The 25,283-nt window shown below is 39.4% G+C and overlaps 1 protein-coding gene across 1 annotated transcript; it reads left to right on the top strand.

Moving 5' to 3' along the window:
* The first annotated feature begins 1,503 nt into the window (after positions 1-1,503).
* On the top strand, positions 1,504-24,797 carry LOC139952387 (uncharacterized). Its single transcript, XM_071951503.1, has 2 exons — positions 1,504-2,364; positions 24,302-24,797. Exons 1-2 carry the CDS (start codon positions 1,657-1,659, stop codon positions 24,368-24,370), a joined length of 777 nt encoding a protein of 258 aa, XP_071807604.1. The 5' UTR covers positions 1,504-1,656; the 3' UTR covers positions 24,371-24,797.
* The last annotated feature ends 486 nt before the right edge of the window (positions 24,798-25,283 follow it).

The raw sequence follows: 25,283 nt of genomic DNA, 5'->3' as shown, positions 1-25,283 counted from the left end.
AGCACAATCACACGCCTCGGTCTGCAGCTGTGATTGTTTCATTTCTTTTCTCTCCTTAATCAGTTCTATTATTCTAGGCTGATTGTTTTTAGCTTAGGGTTAATAAGGGGGTCAGGTTGCCCCGAGTGTTATTAGTTTTTCATGGTTATAGAGAAAGTTCACGTTCAGTCAGTGGTGTTCATAATGAAGGGAAGTGGAGCTCGTTGACTTACTAATTAACGTTGACTTTGAAAATGAACTTTTGTACACCAATAACAACATTTTGAGTATCAGGTTTGATTATAAACCCTTGCTATATTACAGCCATCTTGTTTTTCAGACCAATGTACACCAAGTCGATTGTAGGAACCTCTCTAAATGCAAAAGTGTAAACAGAAGAGGCGTATGGGGGACAAATTTTTCGAGTTGTCTTCTTTTAGATTGAAGTTTGCATCTTTTTAGCGATTTTACCCCTCTGTCCTGGAGTGAAACCCCTCTAAAAGAGTGATATGAGCACTACTCTTTTTGAAGAGCCGTATATGAGGGACAACTCGAAATGTAAAAAGTGGTGTTTTTTCACTCTTTTAAGTTTATAAAGATAGTAAAGTGTGACCTCGTGTTGCGTTAACTTATGCATATGATTTGCTGTTAAAAAAAATTTTGCGCTGCCGATCTTTGGACCTTTCGCTTCCCCGTTAAGCTTGCAGCGGGGAAAGAGCAAATAATAATATCATTTTTGGGGGTAATTATTTTTTGATGGGGGTTCATGGAGTGGTCGTTTTAAAATACCGTCCCCTTGCCATCCCCACCCCGCCCCCACCCGAGTATTATTTACAAATACAAATACAATACAAAACGAGAAAAAAATGCACAGAAAATAGCGAAGAATTTGGGTCAAAAAATTAAACTGTGAAACTTGTAGTTTTAACCTGTTTTTAATGTAAATTAAATGTAGTCAGTGAGAGATGCATTATATTATGTGTCAGATAAAAATGCAGACAAAACTGTAATCTTAGGCTGGCTTTATTTGACAAAGCATTGAGTCCTTGAATGTTTGCACACAAACTGCTACTCTACTTTTTTATATAATTTTTTGTCTTCTTGAAAATGCTTGTAGTCGCCGGTCAACTCTATATTTTCACAAGTATAAACCGCAAATTATATGATGATTTAACATTGACCGTACACTTCACAACATGCTGGAGGGTTCGCGGCAGGCTGCAAGCACACCACCGTGTAAAGTATCAAGTAACACCGAACTGCGCTCCCGGCACTGACTCGAGACTCAAGCTGTTCTCCGATCCCCGCACTTGCTTCAAGTTCACCCTCAAAGTCGACTCGCCTGAGGAGCTGAGTGGTACACCCCTATGTGGAAATGCAGTCGCCTGCTGGTTCTGCCATTAAAGACTACCTGTGATTGGTCGCTTGGGTTGTCGTGACAAAGTTGTCGTGAAGTTATAAAAATCACGAATGGCGGCGGAGTTGAGAGTAGAGTGTGACACGACAGTGGGAAACGTAGCAGGACGTTTTCGCCGAACATATCTTTTCCCTTGTTGTTAGTAGCAATGTGTGTATAGGTCTCTTTTAAATAAAAGGACCTTTTTGTATTGGCAGAACATTCTTCGAATACTGCTGCTAATCACACAGCTTGCAAAAAAAGGGGCAATCGTTTTGTCAATGAAAGGCCTATTTTCACAATACACGGATTTCCACACGCCGAAGATGACAAAGCAGCCAGAATTACTGCTGGACCCAGACCAAATGGAGGCCACGGTACTGACCCTCCTTGGCGAGAGGAATGAAAACAGCCAAGAAGGTACCGACCAAGCCAAGCCGAAGAGACGGGGCAGAAAACGCAAAGATCCCGGTATCACCGCCGACTCCAGATCAGACCTAGAACCCAAGCCCGTCAAACGTGGACGGGGAAGACCGAGCAATGCCTCGGCAGCAGCCGCTGCCGCTGCCGCTGCTGCTGCCGCCGCGGCTGCAGCCTCGACCGACCGTATTGCTTCGAATTCCTCCCCGTCGTCTACCGGCAGCTGCAGCGTGGACGAGTGCGGAGTGGTCTGCAACGCTGCCCGTGAACGCTCCCGTGTCAAGACGCTCCGAGATGCCTTCCTCGACCTGCAGAAATCTCTGCCCTCCGTTCCTCCAGACACCAAACTCTCTAAACTCGACGTCTTGGTGCTCGCAACTACCTATATTGCCCATCTCATGAAGACATTGGACGGGGAGGCAGACGTGCCGGAGATTGGAGCCGTCACTAGCGTCATGAGAGCGGGGAGAGAGTCGAGACCTGACGGGGGAGCTGACGGTGATCTGACGGCACCAAACTCGGATAGGAAGCACAGACTGAAGGCTGATGGATACCTGCACCCAGTTAAGGTTAGTTTTGTTTCGCAGATTCACCTTCCGTTGATAAAGCAAATTAAAAACTAAAAAGTATGTGCGTCATTTTGTCTCTTCACTAGTCCGATATCGTCATTTAATCCAGTCTGTATATGTAAGGTTGAGACATATTGGCGTTCGTTTATTTTTATACAAAATTAAATATATTCATATATTTGTAAAAGGCTTATTTCAAATGACTACAGTACAAGAACAACAATGTTTTCTTTAATCTTTTGAGATGGGTACGTCTTTACATAGGTTGGTCATTAGAAATCGCTTGTGTATTTTGTATATTTGTTGTTTTTATTTGTGTGTGTTTTTTTAATTGTGTTTGTGAATTTGTTTCGTTTTATCATATTTTTGATCCTGTGACTTCAATTTTGAGGAAATAGTGTTAGTCATGCAGTAAGTGTACGATCCTCCCAACCTTCTATAACAAAAAGGAGCGTAACCGAAAGCTATGATTATTAAGGCTATTTATCTTGAGGTTGTACGGTGTTAAAGGCAGTGGACACTATTGGTAATTACTCAAAATAATTATTAGCATAAAACCTCACTTGGTAAGGAGTAATGGGGAGAGGCTGATATAGTAAAAAAAAAATGTGAGAAACGGCTCCCTCTGAAGTGACGATAGTTCTCGAGAAAGAGATGTAATTTTCTACGAATTTAATTTCGAAACCTCAGAATTAGATTTTGAGGTCGCGAAATCAAGCATCTGCAGAGCACACAACTTTGTCTGATAAGGTTGTTTTTTCTTTCATTATTATCTTGCAACTTCGACAACCAATCGAGCTCAAATTTTCACAGGTTTGTTATTTTATGCATATGTTGAGATACACCAAGTGAGAAGACCTGTCTTTGGCAACTACCAATGGTGTCTAGTGTCTTTACTGAACAAAATCTGTATTTTCTGAGTTTTAGACGAAGCCCGTGGTTACAATATTTGTTCACAACTTGTAGGCCTAACTCTAGAGCAGTGTCTTACCAACTAGACCACCGAGATTGCCCGGTAGCTAGAGACAGTTCCAGTTAAACTTCGGCTAAAGAAAAGGAAGTGAGATCTTAGTGTCTACCGGTCGATTGAACAAAACTGTCCCAAGTGTTGTTGGAGGGGTCTGGGAGGGCACACCGCTTTGATGACAGCTTTTAAAAGTTTTGCCTTACCCTGGACGGCCCCTGCCAACAAAGAATTATGTCCGAAGATTTAAAACAAAAATAAAATAAATAAATTAAACAAAAGTAGTAAAATGATGTATTTACGGAGGAAAGAGTCAAGCGATTAGACTACAGGACTTGCAATCACAGGGTTTTGGGTTCGATTTCTACCGAGCTAACCACTGATTTCAATACGACTAGATAATTATTACTGTCTATAAGTTACTCGGTTTGTGCAGTTCATAATCCTAATTAGATTTTAAACCAATATTTATGAGTAGAGAAATTTGCTGATGCCATCTTGGTGTTTATTATCCCATTGAAAGTTTCACTTTCCGATAGCCTCTTTTGTCATTCATTATGATATTACAACGTACCACTGTTTACAAAGTGCTGGGTTATTTTGCAGGGGTCAGAATGAATGAATGAAAGAAGAACAAAAAACGAGAAATCTGTTTTTCTTTGTTTACTAACAAAATACAATTTCTTTAATCAAACACAAACGCGAGTTGCGCCAGAGATGTTTCAACCGGTAGCTTAATGTAACTTAAAAGAATTTAAGCATTCTAAATGAATGTGGGCCTTCATACCTACAGCCATATGTTTTTTATTGAAAAAAAGAATATTAAAATAAATTTATCTGTCAAAAAAGAGAAACTAAATAACTTCCGGTGAAGGCGAGACTACTCAGGCACGATACAAAGGGTCTCTAATTTCATTTCATTTCATTAAATATAGTTCATCGTCAAATATAAAAACACGAAATTCCATCCCTTATGTTAAAGGCAGTGGACACTATTGGTAATTACTCAAAATAATTATCATCATAAAACCTTTCTTGATTACGAGTAATGGGGAGAGGTTGATAGTATAAAACATTGTGAGAAACAGCTCCCTTTGAAGTGACATAGTTTTCGAGAAAGATGTAAATTTCCACGAATTTGATTTCGAGACCTCAAGTTTAGAATTTGAGGTCTCGAAATCAGGCATCAGATAGCACACAACGTCGTACGACAAGTGTGTTTTTTCTTTCATTATTATCTCGCAACTTCGACGACCGATTGAGCTCAAATTTTCACAGGTTTGTTGTTTTATGCATATGTTGAGATACACCAACTGTGAAGACTAATCTTTGACAATAACCAATAGTGTCCACTGTCTTAAAAAAAAACACTGACTAGAACCAGATAATACAAGAAAACGCTTAAAAACGAGTAGTGGAATAAAATGTTTGGCACGCGTAATAGTTTTACTTATAGACCTACCCATTATGCATTAGCCGTAGGGTGGTGCGCCCTTTCATAAAAGTATAAATCTTAAAGATAATCTTGTCAATAAATTTACCAAGAAATACATCAATAGCTATAACATAAGCACACTGACGCAACGAGAGTACAATCCAAGATATTACATGCTACACCAAGCTAAGTCAACACAACCATAAAAATCGTACTTAAATATTAATAGAAAACATTTAAAGGGCAATTACAGATGTTTATAGTACGAGCCGCTGGAACCCCTAGACCTTTTTACCGAGTGTGAATGATGTATTTATACCCTTAAAGTACACGACCAGAAACATCTTAAAAGTGTTGGTTGTATATCGGTGTCGGTGTAAACGCCGAGGTGTACCGTACGCCGACCACAAATAGGCCGAGCGAACCGCCGGGCTGTCAGCGGCTTTCAACGGCTGCCGATGACAGAGAGAGTTGAATATATATTTAACTCGACCGACCACGGGGCTGGTTTTTGTTTGGAAAAACTTGTAATACTTTATGAAAAATGCTTTTGGTCTAAATGCTTTTGTTTACAACAAGAACAGCATTGCACTTTCCAGGCGATTCCGATGCCTGGCAAATTAGTTTTGGCCTATTATAGAATTGTTTTTATTTTGTCATAATTTCTACACAAATTCAAGATTTGAAAACAACGCCTGATAAACAGGTTTTGAGATGGATCCCCATTTTGTTTTAATATCAACAGTTAATAAAATCAGACAGTGCAATTTTTTCCCTCTGAAATAACGACGTTTTTGAGAAAGAGGCTAATTTCTCACTCAAATAATACTATACTTCTACTTGTATTATGCATCTGAAAGCACACAATGCAACAAGGGTGTATTTTCTTTTATTATTCTCTTGCAAATTCGATGACCAATTGAGCCCAAATCTTCACAGATTTGTTGTTTGACGATGTATATGTTGCGTTACAACAAGTGAGAATCTGGTCTTTGACAATTACCAAAGGTGTCCAGTGCCTTTAAAATGCATAATTGAAAGTTCACACTGTAAGATAGCTTGGCTTGAGCTCAGTATTGCTCATGACTGCGATCTGGCCAAAATCCATAACTTTTCTCCCGCCAGATTGGTTCCTTTTTGATACCCTATAAAAAGTAACAAACCTCCCCCAAAAACCTCTTCTTAACCTTTTTTCTCGTATTTAGCAGTCAATGCCCGTAAGCATACGCCGCACGTGTACTTAATATAGACTTGCTATTAATATCACCACAGAACGAGAACAAAAACAATAGCGGGGCGATGCCCGATGGTACGTAGTGCCGTCACAGCGTGGCGCTCTCATGGTCCGCTCACGGCCACTTTTTAATTAGACAGGCGATTCGTTTGCCCAAAAATGGTGAAAGCTCGTTAAAGGCACTGGACACTATTGGTAATTGTCGAAGACCAGTCTTCACACTTGGTGTATCTCAACATCCTAAAATAACATACCTGTGAACATTTGGGATCTCGAGTTAGGGAATAGCCTTAAGTTTTTAATATCTCCTACAGGACTAGTCCTAAGTTAGGACCTAGTCCTAACTCTTAGTGAAATAGAACCGACACTTTTTGGTAATTATTGTCAAAGACCAGTAGTCTGACTTGGTGTATCCAAACATTTTATGCATAAAATAACAAGTCTCTGAAAATTTGGCTCATTGGTTATCGAAGTTGCAAGAAAATAATGAAAGAAAAACCACCCAGAATGTGTGTGCCTTCAGATTGAATGAGAAAGGTTTAAGGCTTGAAGTCTTCCTCAGATTCAAAATTATTAGTGAGAAATAAGTCTTTCACAAATACTATATGAAACTTAAGAGGGAGTCGTTTCTCAAAATGTTTTAAACTACGAACTCTCCGATGCCATCAAGTAAGTTTTTATGCTGATATGCATTTTGGGTAATTATCAGACGTGTCCATCCGTCGATTTAACAAAACTCTTCCTAAACTAGGATTAATCTTATAGGACTAAGGACGAGTCCCAGCCCTGCACTGTAACATGTACACCTTAAGATTACTCCTAGCTTTTTTTATTTATCGGTTGCAGTGCCTTTAAAAATATTCACCGGACGTGGCTGTTGTAAAGGTGTCGTAGTTCACACACCCCATATGCCGTACCTGGGCGCGTGCGGAGAGGTGCAAGCCACCTTGGACTGGGCTCCCAAACACGTGCGACGTGGGGTTGCGTGTGTGATTGTTTCATTTCTTTTCTCTCCATAATCAATTCTATTATTCTAGGCTGATTGTTTTTAGCTTAGGGTTAATAAAGGGGTCAGGTTGCCCCGAGTGATGTGTTATTAGTTTTAGTATGGTCACGGGGAAAGTTCACCTTCAGTCAGTGGTGTTAATGAAGTATGGAACACGTGAACTCAAGAATGTGAAACTTGCTCCTTTCTATCAAATAAAAAAAAATCAATCACCTTTTCTTATAAAGAACTGAAAAACCAAAGATTATACTTTGGTAAAGACACAGACAAAAGGTTGTGTAAGCGTTTTATCCAAAAGCCTCTTTGAAAAGACGGTAGTAGTATAATAGTAAGCATCGTGGGAAATCATATTCTGAAATGCCACCGTTGGTACGAAAATCAAATGTATGTCAACTAATTTGAGCACTTTTTATTGCCAGAGTTTGAGTGCATATTTGCCTTATGTTTACGGTTTACGTCAATGCATACATCGTTTACAGTAGTTCTTTAATTTTCTTAAATATTTATTTTGCGATCGGCCCAGTTTCTAGTGCACCCAGCTTGGGTTACACTATTATTACCAATGCTCACATATTTGTTTTACAATTCCTTAATTGGACCAAGTGTCCTTGATCGGCCCAGGGTTGTGCACCTATAGCTTGGGTTCAAGGTTCACGCTGTCAATGCTAAGTCGCTTTACAATTCTTTAATCGGGCCAGTATCCTTGATCGGCCCAAAGTATCCTTGATCGGCCCATGTGCATACAGCAGCATCCATTGCCAAGGCCGTTGCCTTTCCCTATACACTCTAAACCACCGTCTTTGGCAAGTTGTATGCTAAGCGGAATGTTTACGCTTAGCATCTTTACGTCTCTCTATTGATATTTTGTTCTAATGTTTCCGAGGGATGTCTTGATGGCCACAATGTCGACTGACTCAAGTTCTGGACCCAATTTCATAGAGCTGCTCGAGCACAAAATCCAAGTACAACAACAGTGTGCTTCTAGCCAAAGGTTACCAGCCAAAATGCCATGTCACGTGTACAATTTGAGACTGGTATCTTACTTATTGTCGCTTAGCAGTATTTTCTTAAAGGAACACGTTGCCTTTGATCGGACGAGTTGGTCACTCAAAAGCGTTTGAAACCGTTTTGTTATGAAATATATATGGTTAGAAAGATGTTTTAAAAGTAGAATATAATGATCCACACAAGTATAACTCAAAATTGCACGGTTTTCTTTTTACGTCGCGAACTATCACGGTCGGCCATTTATGGGAGTCAAAATTTTGACTCCCATAAATGGCCGACCGTGTTATTGGACGAGGTAAAAGGAAAACCACGCAATTTCGAGGCATATTTGTGTAGATCATTGTATTCTACTTTTACATCATCTTTCTAACCATATGCATTTTATAACAAACGGTCACAAAACGCTTTTCAAAGACCAACTCGACCGATCCAAGGCAACGTGTTCCTTTAATCACTATGTTCTGCTTAAGTGGCTCTAGGGAATTAGGCTTTGTTGTTGCTCAAGGAACCAGCTGTCCTTCGGATGGTCGTAGAAACAGCCGTGTGGTGGGTACCATTTTTGTGTCACAACCAAGTTCAAAGAACGGTCTCATCACAGACTCTTCTTCAACATAATTTATAATCATAATAATAATAACAGTATTTATAAAGCGCCAAATTGCCAAAGGATACAAGGCGCTGAGAAGGAAAGAAGAGGGAAAAGACATAACAAAGATAAAGATGACCAGCTACGAAGAGGCAAAAAAAATTATTACTGTCGCAGCAATAGTTATGTTCCATCTCGCATTGTCTTCCTTTCCAGTACTTCTTATAATCCCTTGTGAAAGTTTTTCTGTCATTCTCTGATGCCAGATTTGAAAAAGTCTTCGAGAAAAACGTTCACTTTACAAGTCTTACAAGAAGAATTGTTGATGCCCGTGCAGTACAGTGACCGCGGACCATGCATCCAAAATGTTTTTGTTACAGCATGGCTTTTCTCCCCTAATTTCTTGATATGTAAACAAACCAAGTGCCGCATCTACGCGACAAAATAAAAAGCAATACAATACACGACTTGCACTTTTGGCCAGTCAAGTTTCATAGTTCTATAGTTTTTATAGAGTTTTATAGCTCATCAAAACCTAATATCGAGAGTAATAATGCCCGTCGCTTTTCTTGAAGTTTATCAGTTCTTTTGGACCGTAATGTTTGTTTAAATTTCTCGCCATCCACGAGCCCATACGCTGACAGACTGAACAAGTCATTAAAGGGGCTATGCTCAAAAGGTTAATGGTGTTTGAAGCTTTGCATGCATGGTGTGAAAAATAAGAAGTAACTTTAAACACTGAATAGTAAACTTGCGGGTACAACCATCCTTTGAGGGAGTGCTGGCTCTGAAAAAAGCAGGTGTGTTCTTGACGTTTCGAACAGGTATCTGCTCGTCTATAAACTGACTCTATACAGAAAGGATAACACTGGAACTATTGTATGATTTATTTTAAATGTGGTATGTCGTGGCCGAGCAGTTTAAGAGCACTTGACTCAAGCTCTAGTGTTCCTGACTCGGCAGAGTGTGGGTTCGAGTCCCGGTCTAGGCACTTGTGTGTTTGATGAGTCAACCATAATTCCTTTGTCCTCCCGGTGGGACATTAAGCCGTGTGTCTTGTGTACATGTATAAAAGAACTAAGAAAAGCAATGGTTCCAACTATAGAACACAAGTTCATTTTGAACTAGCCGCAAAACAAGATCCAACATCGATTTTCAATTTACATTTTTAACATTTTGGAGTTTAGCAAGAGTTTAGGTTCTCTGTTAAAAACCAATGTGGAAGACACATCTTTTGATGACAGTTTGTTTTTACTCTGGTCCCTGGACTAGTCAAGATGTTTTACTGTTCGAAGATTAAAAATAAAATTAATAAAAATGTAGGTACCGTCCCTTTAAATCGGTCAATGGACCAACATGGCGACCAAGAGAAGGCTGGAATTGACGCATAGATTATTGGGTCAGACTCAAACATTGTACACGGGAAATAATTGCTCCTTCTCCCCATTAAACCCCGAGCTTTCTTCCCCCTCTCTCGAGAGTTGATCAAACTGTTTAGACAGACACATCATTATAGCGCCATTAAAAAGAGCTTTTGTATATATCATAAACATTAAACAATCTTAACATATAGGTCCCGTGTGATGATTAATGATTCGTAAGTAATAGAAATAAGTAGTATTGAAGTGGACGCGGTTTGTTTTAATAGGACAAACTAGCAGTCTGGGGTTCCGTATACCTTTATCCTGCTGTTAACTGGACCCTATATTATAAGCACAAAAGTAGCTAAGCGCACGAAATAATGCTAACCGCTACCAGAATAGGGTTACCAGCCAAAGTACCATGCCACACCTACACAATTTGTGACCGGTATCCTGCTCATTTCTGCTAAGCAGATTATTGTTATTAGAGCAACTGCTGAAGCAGATGAAAATGGACCCATCTTTGAGAAGGGTCAGACTTTGCTCATTCTGTACAGGGCACTTTGGAAAATATTGAAGTCTACGGGCACATTTGAAGGAGCACCAAGGCTAAGGCTGTATCCGAATTGGCGGCTACGGTTACGGCTACGGCTGGATCGCCGCGTCGTCATGCATTGAAGTATAGGACGCCCTTAGCAACACCCCTGGCAACGGTCGTAGCCGCAGCCGTTCGGATCCGGTCTTAGTCAAGGGCAACAAAGACTATTGCCTCCGTCGTCTCCGTCTTTGTGCCATCTTGGTCGTGTTCCCAGAGTGCACTCAGGCAGCACTGAGTACTGACTTAGCGCACCAAAAATACGTCAGACTAATTTGCTATTTGACATTCAGAGATCGTTTTCTTTCATTGTTTTTATTCAGGAAAACAATTGACGAAACATTTTCAGTACATTATGCATATTCTATTACTTTCAAAAGACCGAATAAGTTTTATACTCTTTTTTTTTACTCGTGTTTGATATAATATGCTTAATGGATTTTAAAACTGTGTAACAAAAATAAAACCCACTTTAAACAATCGAAATAAATCATCGTCAAACTTTTTTAAATTGAAATCCTTGAAATGAAACACTATAACCAAAGCTTCGTGTACAAACTGTAAAAATGATTTAGGCTGCTTTAAAAAGGGTAAAAATTGATTTGTTGTCATTAATTCCTACTCGGGCTAGATTTATGAAGAGACCTTGTTTTCATGACCTTATAAATTAACCGGACAAAAGCTGGAGACAATGACCATAAGTAGCCTCTCTCAGACCACACATGAGTTAGCGTGGGTCACTCTTGAAGTTGGTTGATACAAACACACCTGACCGATGGGGGCATCGACACCGGGTCACTCTTCAGCGTCCGGTACCGTAACCCCTTGATCTTGGCCCGCCGTGCGAGACCGTGTAGCCGCCGCAGGGACAGTGCCTGGTTCGCGAAGCGGTGAACGGCTCACACCTGCAAAGACTAAACACCCTCTATCGGTGACCTTTATATACAGCTCATGAAAGAATATTTTAAAGTTAGTTTTATGCTCTCAATGATATTATTTATATTTTGCGTAGTTTTTCCAACAGTAACAATCTCACCAACATTTAGATCAGTTACTTTTTATTTATAATTAATAAATACCATATGAATTGGATAAAAGAGATTGCACCAATCTATTGGTTAATTATCAGAGTGTGTCAACAATATTTTCAAAAAGGTGAGCAAATAAAAAACATATGGAAAACAAAGAAATAGAGTTTATTTAAATGTAAAATACATCTCTGGTTCAGTTATAAACCTCAGTTCAAGTTACTAGTCCTGTGATCTTGTTGTCATCTTCTTTTTTATTCGAGCTCTGCCTTGAAAATCTGTTTGAAATTGTAGACGCCGTGACACCATGGTTGGTATCCTTGAACTTCAAGTAAGAAATACATAGGGCTAGCTCTAACTGTGAGGCATGACTTTAAAGGCAGTGGACACTATTGGTAATTACTGAAAATAATTATTAGCATAATACCTTACTTGGTGAAGAGTAATGGGGAGAGGTTGATAGTATAAACCATTGTGAGAAACGGATCCCTCTGAAGGGACATAGTTTTCAAGAAAGAAATAATTTTCCACGAATTTGATTTCGAGACCTCAGATTTAGAATTTGAGGTCTCGAAATCAACCATCTAAACGCACACAACTTCGTGTGACAAGGGTGTTTTTTTCTTTCATTATTATCTCGCAACTGCGACGACCAATTGAGCTCAAATTTTTCACAGGTTTGTTATTTTATACATATTTTGAGATACACCAAGTGAGAAGACTGGTCTATGGCAATTACCAATAGTGTCCAGTGTCTTTAAAAAATAACCTCTTTAAAGGCACATACACTATCGGTAGTACTCAAAACAATTGTTAGCATAAAAACTTACTTGGTAACGAGTAATAGAGAACTGTTGACAGTAGGCCTATAAACCTTTGTGAAGAGGCTCCCTCTGAAGTAAGGTATCTAATAGTTTTTGAGAAAGAGGTATTAATTTCTCAATCAAATTTTAAAACACATTAGGCCTGAAGCCTTTTTAGGCATCTGTGAAAGCACAAAATGTGTGCAACTAGGGTGTTTCTTCTTTCATTATTACAACTTCAATTACCAATATTGAGTCTAAATATCCACAGAGTTATTACTTTTTCATATTTTGGGATGCATCAAGTAAGATTACTGGTCTTTGAGAATACCAAAAGTGTTATGCTACTGCCGAGTTGATTTCGGAATTCGGTAGACTTAAACAGTTCTTTTAGATAATTAAACAATGTAAATAATAACAATAAGGCAGTCAAATTACTATAAAAAAAGATGAAGTATTATTTTTCGGCAATCTAAATCATATTGTACCCATCAGAGTTGATGGGTTGGCTTTTATTTTGGTACCCGGAGTCGAAAGCGTACGGCACCCGCTTGATGTATATGCCGTGTTGCCTCGGGGCCTTACCGGCCAACAAGCCGGTATCCCGTAGGTCCCGTCACTCCGCTACCACTCGTCGTGTTCTGACGGGTTCCATTGCCCTATAAAGCCTCGAGTGTAGTTTTTGTTACTAATTATTTGAGAAAGAAAGATAGAGCTTTTGTTTTCAACCTCAATGGTTACAGGGCCTTAATTCATAAAGCTGTTACTGCTTGACACATTTCTTTGCTAAGCAAAAATTGAGTGAGCACCAGGCAAAACCATCCAAACTTAATGTAGTTTTGGCTGGTAACCTATTTCTGCTAAGCAATATTATTCTGGGCTTGGCAACTTTTTGTGCTTTCAGGCTTTATGAAATTGCGCACAGGTTGGTTTGATTTGACATCATTAATTGTCAAACTTGTATACAATACACATTCATGCGCACTGTTTTTTTATTTATTTTACCAGCAACCGTATAGCAGAGGATGATATAGAGGAGTAATTGTAAATGGTCGTGCAAACATTCGATCATATCTGGTGTACTATTGAGAGAGAAATGGAGCAAGTCTTATTTTTCTTGCCTGAACAATAATCGAAATATAAAGCTTTGTTTGCAGACTGTTTTCTGAAGCACATCTTTTACAAACTAATTAATCTGTGTTTCGTCTAATTGGGCCTTTTAGGCCTATGTATTTCTAATTTACTGAATTACTTTGTAAAAATTAATTTACTTTTGCCGAGCCGTTTTGGAACACCACCACTATTTACAACTTTTCCAGATTATTTTTTGATGTATTTTTAACCATTTGAAAGCAAAATTTGCAAAAGAAATGAACACATTTCGCCATTGCAAAATACAGTATTGCGCAATACAAACAAATATGAAACAAACATAAAAGGCACAGTCACAATGTTTTACTTTTACTTCTATATTTTCATAACCTTCGATTTGCTTTCATCTATGACATCAATGAAATAAGTCTCACAAACTAGGTTGAAATTGTTGTTTTGATTCGGAAGTCCGTGATCTGTCCTTCACCGAGCCACATCACGTACCGAGCCCCCGTCCCGCGGCCCGTACGTGCGGCAACGCAACTTCGTCCCAACACGGTAAAACCGCAACGTGTAAAGCTAACTGGTAATATTTTGGTAACAAGAGCACTGGCTTAATAGAAAGGAATGATCGAGAAAGCACGGACAAGCTATTATGGATGTTGATATTGCTGTCATAATGTACTCATAGTGCGATAATAGGCCTGTATAAAAACGATGTAGCCATATTGATTTCAACTCCTTCAAATGAGTATACTCGAAGCGAGGTTGGGAGGACAAATATTGTAAATCTGACTCTTTTTCAGCATAAATCAAATCAAATCAAATCAATCAACATTTATTTCCATACAAACACAATATACAAATACAAGCGATAGGATGTTACAAGACTGTATGGAGGCATGGCCCATTAAAGCAAACTTATAGGCCTGGGATGCCTTTACAAAACAATGGAAGATAATAATAAGATCATTTAAATTATAAAACAATGCGTATTAACAACATAAACATCAAAACGAGACGGAAGTAACATAGTTTTTTAGAAAGAGGTAATATTTAACCTGTTAAAAAACTGACTCTTTTTCATGTTAAATTTGCAGTAGTTCAGACCTTTATGTAGCCAATTTTGTCAGACTCCCTCTGTAAAAACCAGGTAAAAACTAACACAATTTGCGCGCGCTTTGCGTACATGCTCAGGGCTTCAGACGAGAGGACGGAGCCTGAAGCCGAATTCAAAGCCGAAGCCGTGGTTTCGAAAAGGGCCATACATTGTGTAAGGATGGGACCAACATTAAGATTCGGTAAACTCGATGCAATTTCCAAATGTATTCCATCCACTCTTTTGTCAAAAAATGATTTTCCCCTGTTTTAATTTTCCCTGTTAAAATACTTATCCTAAAGGTGTATTTTAAGTTGTTGTTTTTTCACTAAACGGTACCCTTTTTTAATGTGTTATTTTAAGCACATGCTGTTGGTTAAAGGCAGTAGACACTATTGGTAATTACTCAAAATAATTATTAGCATAAAACCTTACTTGGTAACGAGTAATGGGGAGAGGTTGATGGTATAAAACATTGTGAGAAACGGTTCCCTCTGAAGTGACGTAGTTTTCAAGAAAGAAGTAATTTTCCACGAATTTGATTTCGAGACCTCAAGTTTAGAATTTGAGGTCTCGAAATCAAGCATCTGAAAGCACACAACTTCGTGTGACGAGAGTGTTTTTTCTTTTATTATTATCTCGCAACTTCGACGACCGATTGAGCTCAAATTTTCACAGGTTGGTTATTTTATGTATATGTTGAGATACACCAAGTGAGAAGACTGGTCTTTGACAATTACCAATAGTGTCCACTGTCTTTAAAAGAAATGGCACGGTCAAACCGATGATATTTGTTGTCAATTTAATTAGTTGGGGCCTTATTACCATTCTCCAAACAGTGAAAAGTGTTAGCTGGATCTCTAGCGCAGATTTTTTAGATTTGTTTAAAGGCAGTGGACACTATTGGTAATTGTCAAAGACTAGCCTTCACAGTTGGTGTATCTTAACATATGCATAAAGTAACTAACCTGTGAAAATTTGAGCTCAGTCGGTCATCGAACTTGCGAGCTAATAACGAAAGAAAAAACCACCCTTGTCACACAAAGTTGTGTGTGTTTAGATGGTTGATTTCGAGACCTCAAGTTCTAAACTTGAGGTCTTGAAATCAAATTCATGGAATATTACTTCTTTCTCGAAAACTGTGACACTTCAGAGGGAGCCATTTCTCACAATGTTTTATACCATCAACCTCTCCCCATTACTCGTCACCAAGAAAGGTTTTATGCTAATAATTATTTTGAGTAATTACCAATAGTGTCCACTGCCTTTAATAAACCTTATGAAATGAATTGAAAAAAAGAAAAGATTATTACCGTTCGGTCGGCACTCTGTACAAGTTCATTACCCGCAAGGCAAAATGGCGAGGTGGCGACACTTTCTATCCCCCCTCCGGACTCAACAAAACTTAAACTCGCGAAGCCCCTCCTTTCCATTCAGCCTAGTCATGACATATCACGGATTAGAAATCAAAACTAAGGGAAACTTTAGAAGCTGTTGAAAGGTATCCCGGGGGGCGTGATGGCTGCAGACGGATCGGATGCACGCCGCGGATCGGTTTGGATTCCTCCTCGGTAGGATGGTATCACCGTCATGTTTGTTGTGGATCACCTCGTGTTGAGTGGGGACGGCGAATTGTTGGCGATTAAGATGGAAATATTTCTCTTGCATTTTCTTTCAGACAAACGAGGGTTTGGGTTTCCAGAGGAGAGTGTCTTGTTTGAGTTTTGATTCGTCGGTTGTATGTCGTGGTGCGATCGACGGCTGTTGATTGTGATGAGATGGGTGGATTTCACAAAGAGTTTTGTCTCGAGTTAGGACGAGTTACTCGTCCTTTAAAGTTTAGGACTAACCTTAAGTTTGTTTCTAAAGTATCTTTTAGGACTAGTCCCATGTTAGGACAAGTCCTAAGTTCTCTGTGAATCAACACAGGCCTGTATGTGCTTCGTTTTTGAAAGGGCAAGAGCACCAAGGCTTTTGTTGCTTGGTAAATGACACCCTATGAGGAAATTGTAAATTTCGACTGGAGCATTTCAAGGGCACCAAGGCAATGACCGGAGGGCATTGAGGCAATTGCCTCCGTGAAGTATAAGACATGCTGGCATGTTGTTGGTTCCCTCTATAATAGGGAGGGGGTCAGTGAGGCAAGGTTATGTGATTATAACAATACTATTTTGAGTTTGTACCCATTTTCAGTCTCCATGGCTATTTGTCACCGTGTCACTTTTTTGAAGCTTGTTGTGTCATTCTGATGAATGAACTGTCCTTGCTAGTCGTATCAATAAGACACTTCATTACACATTCAGGGTCACTCGGTTCGAATCCATACGAAGACCGGAGCACCATACGCCTCTCTTAATATTTATGCATGAGGTACGTCACAATGCTAACCCAAAACGAGGCGATGGGCGCAGCCACTGCAAGTGGGGGACTTGCGCCCATAGCCTCATTTTGGGTAAGAATTATGACGTCGTGCATAAATATTGAGAGAGGCGTATTGTTGTGTTCTCGTTGAAGAAACCTTTGTTTAATAAAAACAGCCAATTAAAAGTTGATCGAACACAAAAGAAATCGAGAAAGCCTCTTGGTACAAAAAAACTAGCTTGGTCATCGAGAGACCATACTCCAAACGTAGGAGGAGGGCCACGAGGGTCAGTCACACTATCACCGTACACCCCAGAGGATCTGATGGGAGGAGACGCACCGAATACCCGGCGTAAGAGATGCCCACGTAGTCGGGGGAATACACGGGCACCGAGAGTGCCATCATCGGCTGTGTGGTTTGTTGGGTTTTCTCTGAGGTGCCGTCACGCGTCGGTTGAGATCTAGTTTAGGAGTTTATCAACGGTGGCGAGTGATGTCTCAATTTGGGCAAAAGGGAAATGATTGGGGAAAACTGTTTTGATTAGTATTTCCTTCTCGTGCTATTGCCGTGTAGGCCTAGGCCTATAGCTTTAATCGTAGTCTCATCATGCAATGATCATAGTAAAGGGTGGTTCAATTACCAACCCAATATAGCCACTTCTTGATTCTGCACAGAGGTAAAACGAGGGAAACTATTAAACTCCTTTCATGTACTTCTCTTGGTGCCTCTTGAAACTTCCTGGTCTTCAAGGCAGCACTGCTCCTCAAGGGCTTGACAATAATGTCCTTTTCGAATCCACGGCTACGGCTTTGGATTCGGCTTCAGGCTCTCTCGTCTGAAGCCCTGAGCATGTACGCAAAGCACGCGCAATGTTGGCAAAACAACCGCGGGGCCAAGCTAGCATGAGCCGAATCTGGAGCCGAAGCCGTGGTTCCCGAAAATGGCCATAGCTTTGGGTGACGTGCCACAACCACAATGACACAATAATGATCAACGCCCTCTACGGCGACACTAGTTCACCTCAGTCCAGGAAGCAATCAATTTCATTCCAGTCCAATACTTGAGCAACTCTATAACCCCCGGTGTCAACTCGACCGTGGAGTTATCCACGGTCTGCCTGACAACTCAAGATCCTTTCACAAGATATATCTCCTTTATGAGTGATGTGAGTTATCTGCCGTAGAAAACAAGGGTCCCATTCTGGTCCTAATCACCTTCAAGATGACAGTTTTATGAGCAGGAATTGTGTGGCGATAGGATGGGGGGGGGGGGGTTAAAGCAATGATGCATCGTCGAAGAGTCAGGTGCATTTTAAAGGAAATAGTCACAAGTGGCCATGCATCCCAGGCAAATGTCCCTAGTAGTAAGCAGCCATAATTATATTTAAAAGTGTATGTTTATATTACTCTCACAAGGGGTCACAATAGATAATATCAGATTAGATCAGCATTTTAAATATTGTCTTGTCCGCATTCAACAAATATGGCAAATTAGCATGAGTACAAAACTAACAAGATGGCAAATACAGTACCGGTACAAACGAACAGTAAAGGCATTAAAATGCGAAAATACGATGTACGGGAAAGGTACTCTCTTAATGAAAACGAGTGAAAACAACTCATTTTGTACGCCATACCACTTTTGCAATGAGCCACATGGCGGACAACTCTTTTTAGAGTGAAAGACGGGTACTTTCAACTCGATTTAGAGTGAAGTTCGTACCAATTTCACTCAAAAAGAGTGACACAGATTGACTTTCACTCTCAAAGAGCGAAACTGACACCACTCGGACAAGAGCGTAACATTGTCACTCTTTTACATTAAGCGAGTATACATGTGTTAATGGAAACAGAGACAAATCTCTGTCCTTCTATGATGAAGGAAATGACCGTAGAAAAGTAAGACGTTTGTAAAGTGATAATATTAGACGCCATGTTGCAGCAAATGTATCATGTGCAAAAATGTAAGACACACAAGAGAACATACTATTTTGCTTCCAACCTCGCTCTCATCCTGTGAAGTTTGACACCCAGGAAAAGCAAGATGGCGGCTGCTCACAGACATGCATAGCCTACGGGGTCAATAAACCAGTTGCATAGGAGAGAAAATATGAGCTCTATAAATGTCAGCTGCTTGTCTTTCAGCGAGCGGAGGCAACCTAATTGCGTGGGACAGTCGAGCATTAGGCCCGGCGCCCAGTCTTGCGAAGACAAGGCGGATCTTTACCGGGCGCCCCACGGACTTTTCCCCGTCAGGGGACCGGGGGCAACGGCGGTTCTTGACCCGCTGGCGGGGTAATGTGAACGAGCCCCCCCGTCCGGATCTCGCACGGCGAACTTGGTATTTAGCGACATGTACGGTTTGCAAAATTGATCTTGTGCTGGACAGAATTAAAGAGAAAATTGATGAGAAATTCTTCGTGCGATGTTTTGGTATCGAATGATGGATGCTGTAAGCGGAGTATTTTTTATAGTGCCTTAATAGTAATGAAAATGTTTATTTTATTCCAACCAACAATTTTAAATTTTCTTTTGAGACGACAAAGTGTAGACTATGACATCCTTGCGTTGATTCGAACCTGTCACCAATATCTATCAACTTGACTTGTTTATAGCTAGCCTTAACTCCACAGCGGTACAAAGTTTTGGTGAGGGGCCTGTAAGCAACTCTCGATAGTATAAAGCATGTTGAGAAACATATCTTCAAAGTAATGCAGTTATGTGTAAAAAGACATCAGATTTTCAGCCAAAAAGTTTAATCTGATTGGGTATTCCTATCTCCATAGTGATTATTCTTCCTGCGTGGAAATACTCAGCGATATTGATTTTGAGCGATATCTCAACATCGCAACCACCTTTTGAAATGAAATTGTCACGATGTAAGTTTTATTGCCCACAGCTACATTTATGTGTAGAATTAAAACATGTAAGGAAGTGGACACTATTGGTAATTGTCAAAGACTAGCCTTCACAGTTGGTATATCTCAACATATGCATAAAATAACTAACCTGTGAAAATTTGAGCTCAATCGGTCATCGAACTTGCGAGATAATAATGAAAGAAAAAAACACCCTTGTCATACAAAGTTGTGTGCATTTAGATGGTTGATTTCGAGACCTCAAGTTCTAAATCTGAGGTCTCGAAATCAAATTCGTGGAAAATTACTTCTTTCTCAAAAACTATGGCGCTTCAGAGGGTGCCGTTTCTCACAATGTTTTTTACCATCGACCTCTTCACATTACTTGTCACCAAGAAAGGTTTTATGCGAATAATTATTTTGAGTAATTACCAATAGTGTCCACTGCCTTTAAAAGGTTCAATAACAGGGGTACAATTTCCCTTTAAGTCTGGAAGATTGGAGTGTATAGGTTACCCCAAGTCACTTTAGCTCGAAGTGGAATAATAAATGAGTTTTGAAAGAGGGCACTTAGAAATTCGGTTAACGTCGAACCATCTGTCGACATTCAATAACCGGAAAGATTAATTATCAATACTGTAAGCATTACACGCATCATTTACGACTGACACGATACTAAAAAAGGGCTGGTCGGTTATTCGGTTAGACTTGACTCAAGTCCCAGTCGGCTTGTCTGCTAGTTGGCGCGATATGCTTAAGGACCTCTGAGACGAGAACGGGACTTGAATGAAGTATAGTTATAGAGCCGCTCATCGTTCAATAAGCGAAGATTAATGATCGATGCTGGACAAGGTTCACGACGGTTGGTATGACACTCATGAATTTAGTTTCGGGTATACTTTTGAACTTTAAAGGTAGGCATTTGGTAGAGCTGCCAAAATAGGCGCATACAGTGTTCATGTTCAAAGACACTGGTAATTACTCAAAACAATTGTTAGCATAAAAACTGACTTCGGTAACGAGCAACGGAGAGCTGTTGATAGAATAAAACATTGTGAGAAACGGCTCCCTCTAATAGCACGGACAATGCCTTTTTAAAACGGTAAAAGAACGCTACATTCTTTGGTATAGAGGCTACCTCAACGAGGGAATCGAAATTGTGTATGTCCTATACTGAATTAGTGGGAAGTGGGCCTGGGGCCAATTTCATAGAGCTGCTTAAGCAAAAATTTTGCTTAAGCACCAAAACAGCTCGCTTATTTTACACATGTTACTGGCAAATGTTATGCCATATACATTGATTGTGACTGGTAACTAGCTGTTGTTCAATTAGCATAACAATTGAGTGGAGTCTTGGCCGGTAATCTGATTTTACTAAGCAAGGATTTTTTTGCTTAAGCAAAATTTTGTGCATAAGCAGCTCAATGAAATTGGGCCCAGGACACTCGAGGGCAATTGCCTCCGTTGCTCCCGTGAGGTAGCCTGTTCTGGCCTCTCCAATTAGTGGCACTGAGCTTTCTTTAATTTGCAATGCGTAATATGCACTCTAAAACCTACAGGGCCAGGCTGACTCGAAGAGCTGTTTTAAAAATGGGATTTCAACTCAGATGCTGAATCTCTTGAAACATTTCTGGGTCATACTGACCCATTCTGGGTCAGGTCGCACCAGACCAGCATCCGGGTAAATTCTGACCAAGAATTGTTTAGAGATATTCCGATTGAAGTACTACAGTGGTGATTAAAACAAACACTAACACTATAGCTAACAGAAACGTGCACGTGTGCATATAGCTCTGAAAAGTGTCCGTCAGCGACGATCTCATAACACCCACAAGTAAAGACACAGTATCAAATCACAAAGTGAGTCCAAAGAAATACAAACCGTTTACAAATATTGATGACATGTTGCCGCAATCAGCATGGAAATAGTATATGTCATGATATACAACTGGAGACTTTTACATTTATTAGCTCGCAGGAATTTCCGAGTTGATTCTTCTCAGCTTTTAATTTGGACAATGTGACTTTTTATTTCTTTATTTTTAGCGCTCTCGGTCGCTCTAAAATATTATTCCTAATTTAATGGTCTATGTCTAACACCAGGTGAAATCAACCTCAATGTGTGCCTAGACCCATAAGCCTATGTTCGGCTAGACTTGACTCAAGTCCCGATCCCGTGCCATCCCCAGGAAACTACTGTTTTGTGATGCTCTGCATTCCAAAACCTGTTCCATTCTCGGGACCACATTTTGACGACGAGCGCGCATTGTAGTATGCTACGGGGTTGTTTCATAGTAAGTTGGGGGTACTAGCTTAGGGACCTCTCACACGAGAATGGGACTTGAATCAAGTCTAGTGTTCGGCCTTCCTTCGCAACCTCATGACCTAGCGATGTGAAATGCTTTCGAAAGTGTTTCAAGGCGGAGTATCTCAAGCCATTTTTCGGCAGCATGATCTTCGACACGTGTCGTGCGAGTACAAAGTTTGAACTCCGAGATTTGTGAAGTTTCAGCCCCTATACTCTCCGGGGCCAACGACCCCCGTGCCTCAGCCTCTCTCTCCCCCGTCAGGCTCTCTACCTCCCTACCCAGTCATCTATAACTGACAAGTCATTACGACCTCGATGAAACAACGTCGACGCCAGTTCCTCGTTAAAACAAACCTTTGACGTTATGATGTACCTCATTGACTTTGCAGCGATAATGAGGCAACTGAAGTGGGAGGAAATATATCGCCCATTAAAGACAGAAATAGACTCCGTTATATCTCGAACTATCGCGTAAATCAAAATGACATACTAAATTGATCGGGTTTTATTTAGTCTGTTCTTCCCGCGTGGAACTTTATAGCCTTGTCACACGAGGCAACTTTTGCAGGCAACTTGGAGGCAACCAACTGCAATGCATGCTACAGGACCACTTTGGTAGCAATAGTTATTTCTAAAAAAAATGTCTTACGATTCTCAAGAAAATTATGAGAACATTCAAATGTGAATGGATTCTCTTCTATGAGATTGTCTGGAACTGATTGTCTGTAAATTGCCCGTGTAACATGACCCATACGTTTACAATAATGTGTATGCTTTTCCTACTGGGAAATGAAACACAGTGGATGGTAACTTGGGGTTGTATCTGAGGAGTAATTAATCCAGTGCAACGCTAGTTTTAAAGAAACAAATCGATCAAATTGGACCAACTCTTCCATGGCTCCTTCTCGAAATAGCATTGCTGGTATTTGAATAATCTTGAAAATATGTTTGTGAAGCCTCAACGTTGGTGTTCCTGGCTCTCTACATTACAACATTCATGTATTGCACCCTGTCCAAATCATCATAACACAAACATGCTCTTAAAATAGAATACACATTAAAATGTTATGTTTTTTTATTTGGACACCTGTCCTCTTGAGGCCACCGTAGTTGACCCAGTGAAGACTAGCGCGGCAGGAAACTTTCTTGGCAGCTGCTGAGAGCTGTGTGTCGATGGATCTGATTGGTCCGATTCATAATGCAATTGTTTCGATCGGGGATCATGTTTCCTAACCTTTTACCCTTCTTCTCTTTTTTTTTTTTGCGAGCAAAATTATGAGCTCCACCATTTTGATTGTGTTCATATTTCTTCGGGTTTTATATTCGTAAAGAAGTTTAGCACATTTATTTAGTATTGTTTGATGTTTTTGTTTTTGTTTTTTTATGTTGTTGATGTCGTTGTTGTTGTTAAAGGAACACGTTGCCTTGGATCGGTCGAGTTGGTCTTTGAAAAGCGTTTGTAACCGTTTTTTATAAAATGCATATGGGTAGAAAGATGTTGTAAAAGTAGAATACAATGATCCACACAAACATGCCTCGAAATTGCGTGGTTTTCCTTTTACCTTGTCGACTAACACGTCGGCCATTTATGGGGGTCAAAATTTTGACTCCCATAAATGGCCGACCATGTTAGTTCGCACAGTAAAAGGAAAACCACGCAATTTCGAGGCAAACTTGTGTGGATTATTGTATTCTACTTTTAAAACATCTTTCCAACCATATGCATTTTATAAAAAACGGTTACAAACGCTTTTGTTTTGACCAACTCGTCCGATCCAAGGCAACGTGTTCCTTTAATATTTATTTATTTATTTATTTATTTATTTATTAATTTATTTATTCATTTATTTATTTATTTATTTATTTATTTATTTATTTATTTATTTATTTATTTATTTATTTATTTATTTATTTATTTATTTATTTATTTATTTATTTATTTATTTATTTATTTACTTATTTACTTATTTACTTATTTATTTAATTTCTTTTTAGTTATTTGTATTTATTATTATTACTATTATTATTAGGGGTTATTCGGGTTTTTAAGGGATTCTTTTGTTCTATGTAATTTGGTTCGAGTTGTTGATAAAAGGTGGTTCTCTTGTAATAAAAAGCATCCATCTTTTTGGTTTTTACCTGGTTTTGTTTGTTTTTCTTAATATTCTAAAAGGTTTTTACTTTTTCTCGTTTCTGCAGAAATGGCCGATGCGCTCGAGACTCTACGCCGGGGCTTTGCTGGGCTGTGTTCCCGCCAACGGATCGTGATCTAACGAGCGATACGATTGGACGACTCAAGAGTTCTTTCATTTTTAGATGTTTTTCCACTGAAGTTTCTGATTGGCTGGTGAAACAACAACATGAGACCGCCCTCAACGATGACGCAGTTAAAAAGACCTTGTTGCTCATTGCCGGAGATTTGCAGAAACATTTCGTAAAAGAGTTTATGGACACAATTGATTTTTGCTGGAGTGAATATTTTAATTCTTCGTCTTATTTAAGAGCCTTTCTTTGAAATCTTTCGTCGAGTATTCTATGGAAGTTTAATTTTTAAAATTAAAATTTTCACTTTTGTTTCTGTACGTTATTTAAAAACTATTTATCTATTTCTGTCTTATTAATATTATTTTTATTATTATATTTTATTATGTACTTTTTTTTTTCTTCTTTTTTTTTTCTTTTTTTTTTTTTTTTTTTGGGGGGGGGGTTATTACCTTTAGCGTTTTTGAATGTTTTTATTACTATCATTGTTTGTATATACTATATGTACCTCGACTGTAAATAGTTAAATGTTTGTTTGTAACAAGAGGCTTTCCATAGTTGTTTCAAATAAAAAACGGAGACGCATATACCGTTTCCGAAATGGCGGCTTTTGGCTACTGCTACGGCTAGTTTTCCACGTTATCATGCGTTTATGAGGTGTATGATGTCCTTAGCAACATCCTTAGCAACAGTCGTAGCCGTAGCTGTAGCCGCAAAATCGGATACGGCTTCACCTTTAGAAAAGTCAGTGCATCAGATCAAGTTATGGCAAGCACTGGGAACAAAATGTACTCAATGTCAGTTTATAAACATTGCTGAAAGATTAACTCATGAGTTGGTTCTTTGGATGTAAAAAGACTGCTTGTTATTATTAACGTTCCATTCATTAAATATTGTAGACTTTGGTTTTCTCTTTAAA

Source organism: Asterias amurensis, chromosome 20 (assembly GCF_032118995.1).
Source record: "Asterias amurensis chromosome 20, ASM3211899v1".
In the NCBI taxonomy this organism is placed as follows: Eukaryota; Metazoa; Echinodermata; class Asteroidea; order Forcipulatida; family Asteriidae; genus Asterias; species Asterias amurensis.
This window is presented reverse-complemented; position numbering and strand designations above follow the sequence as displayed.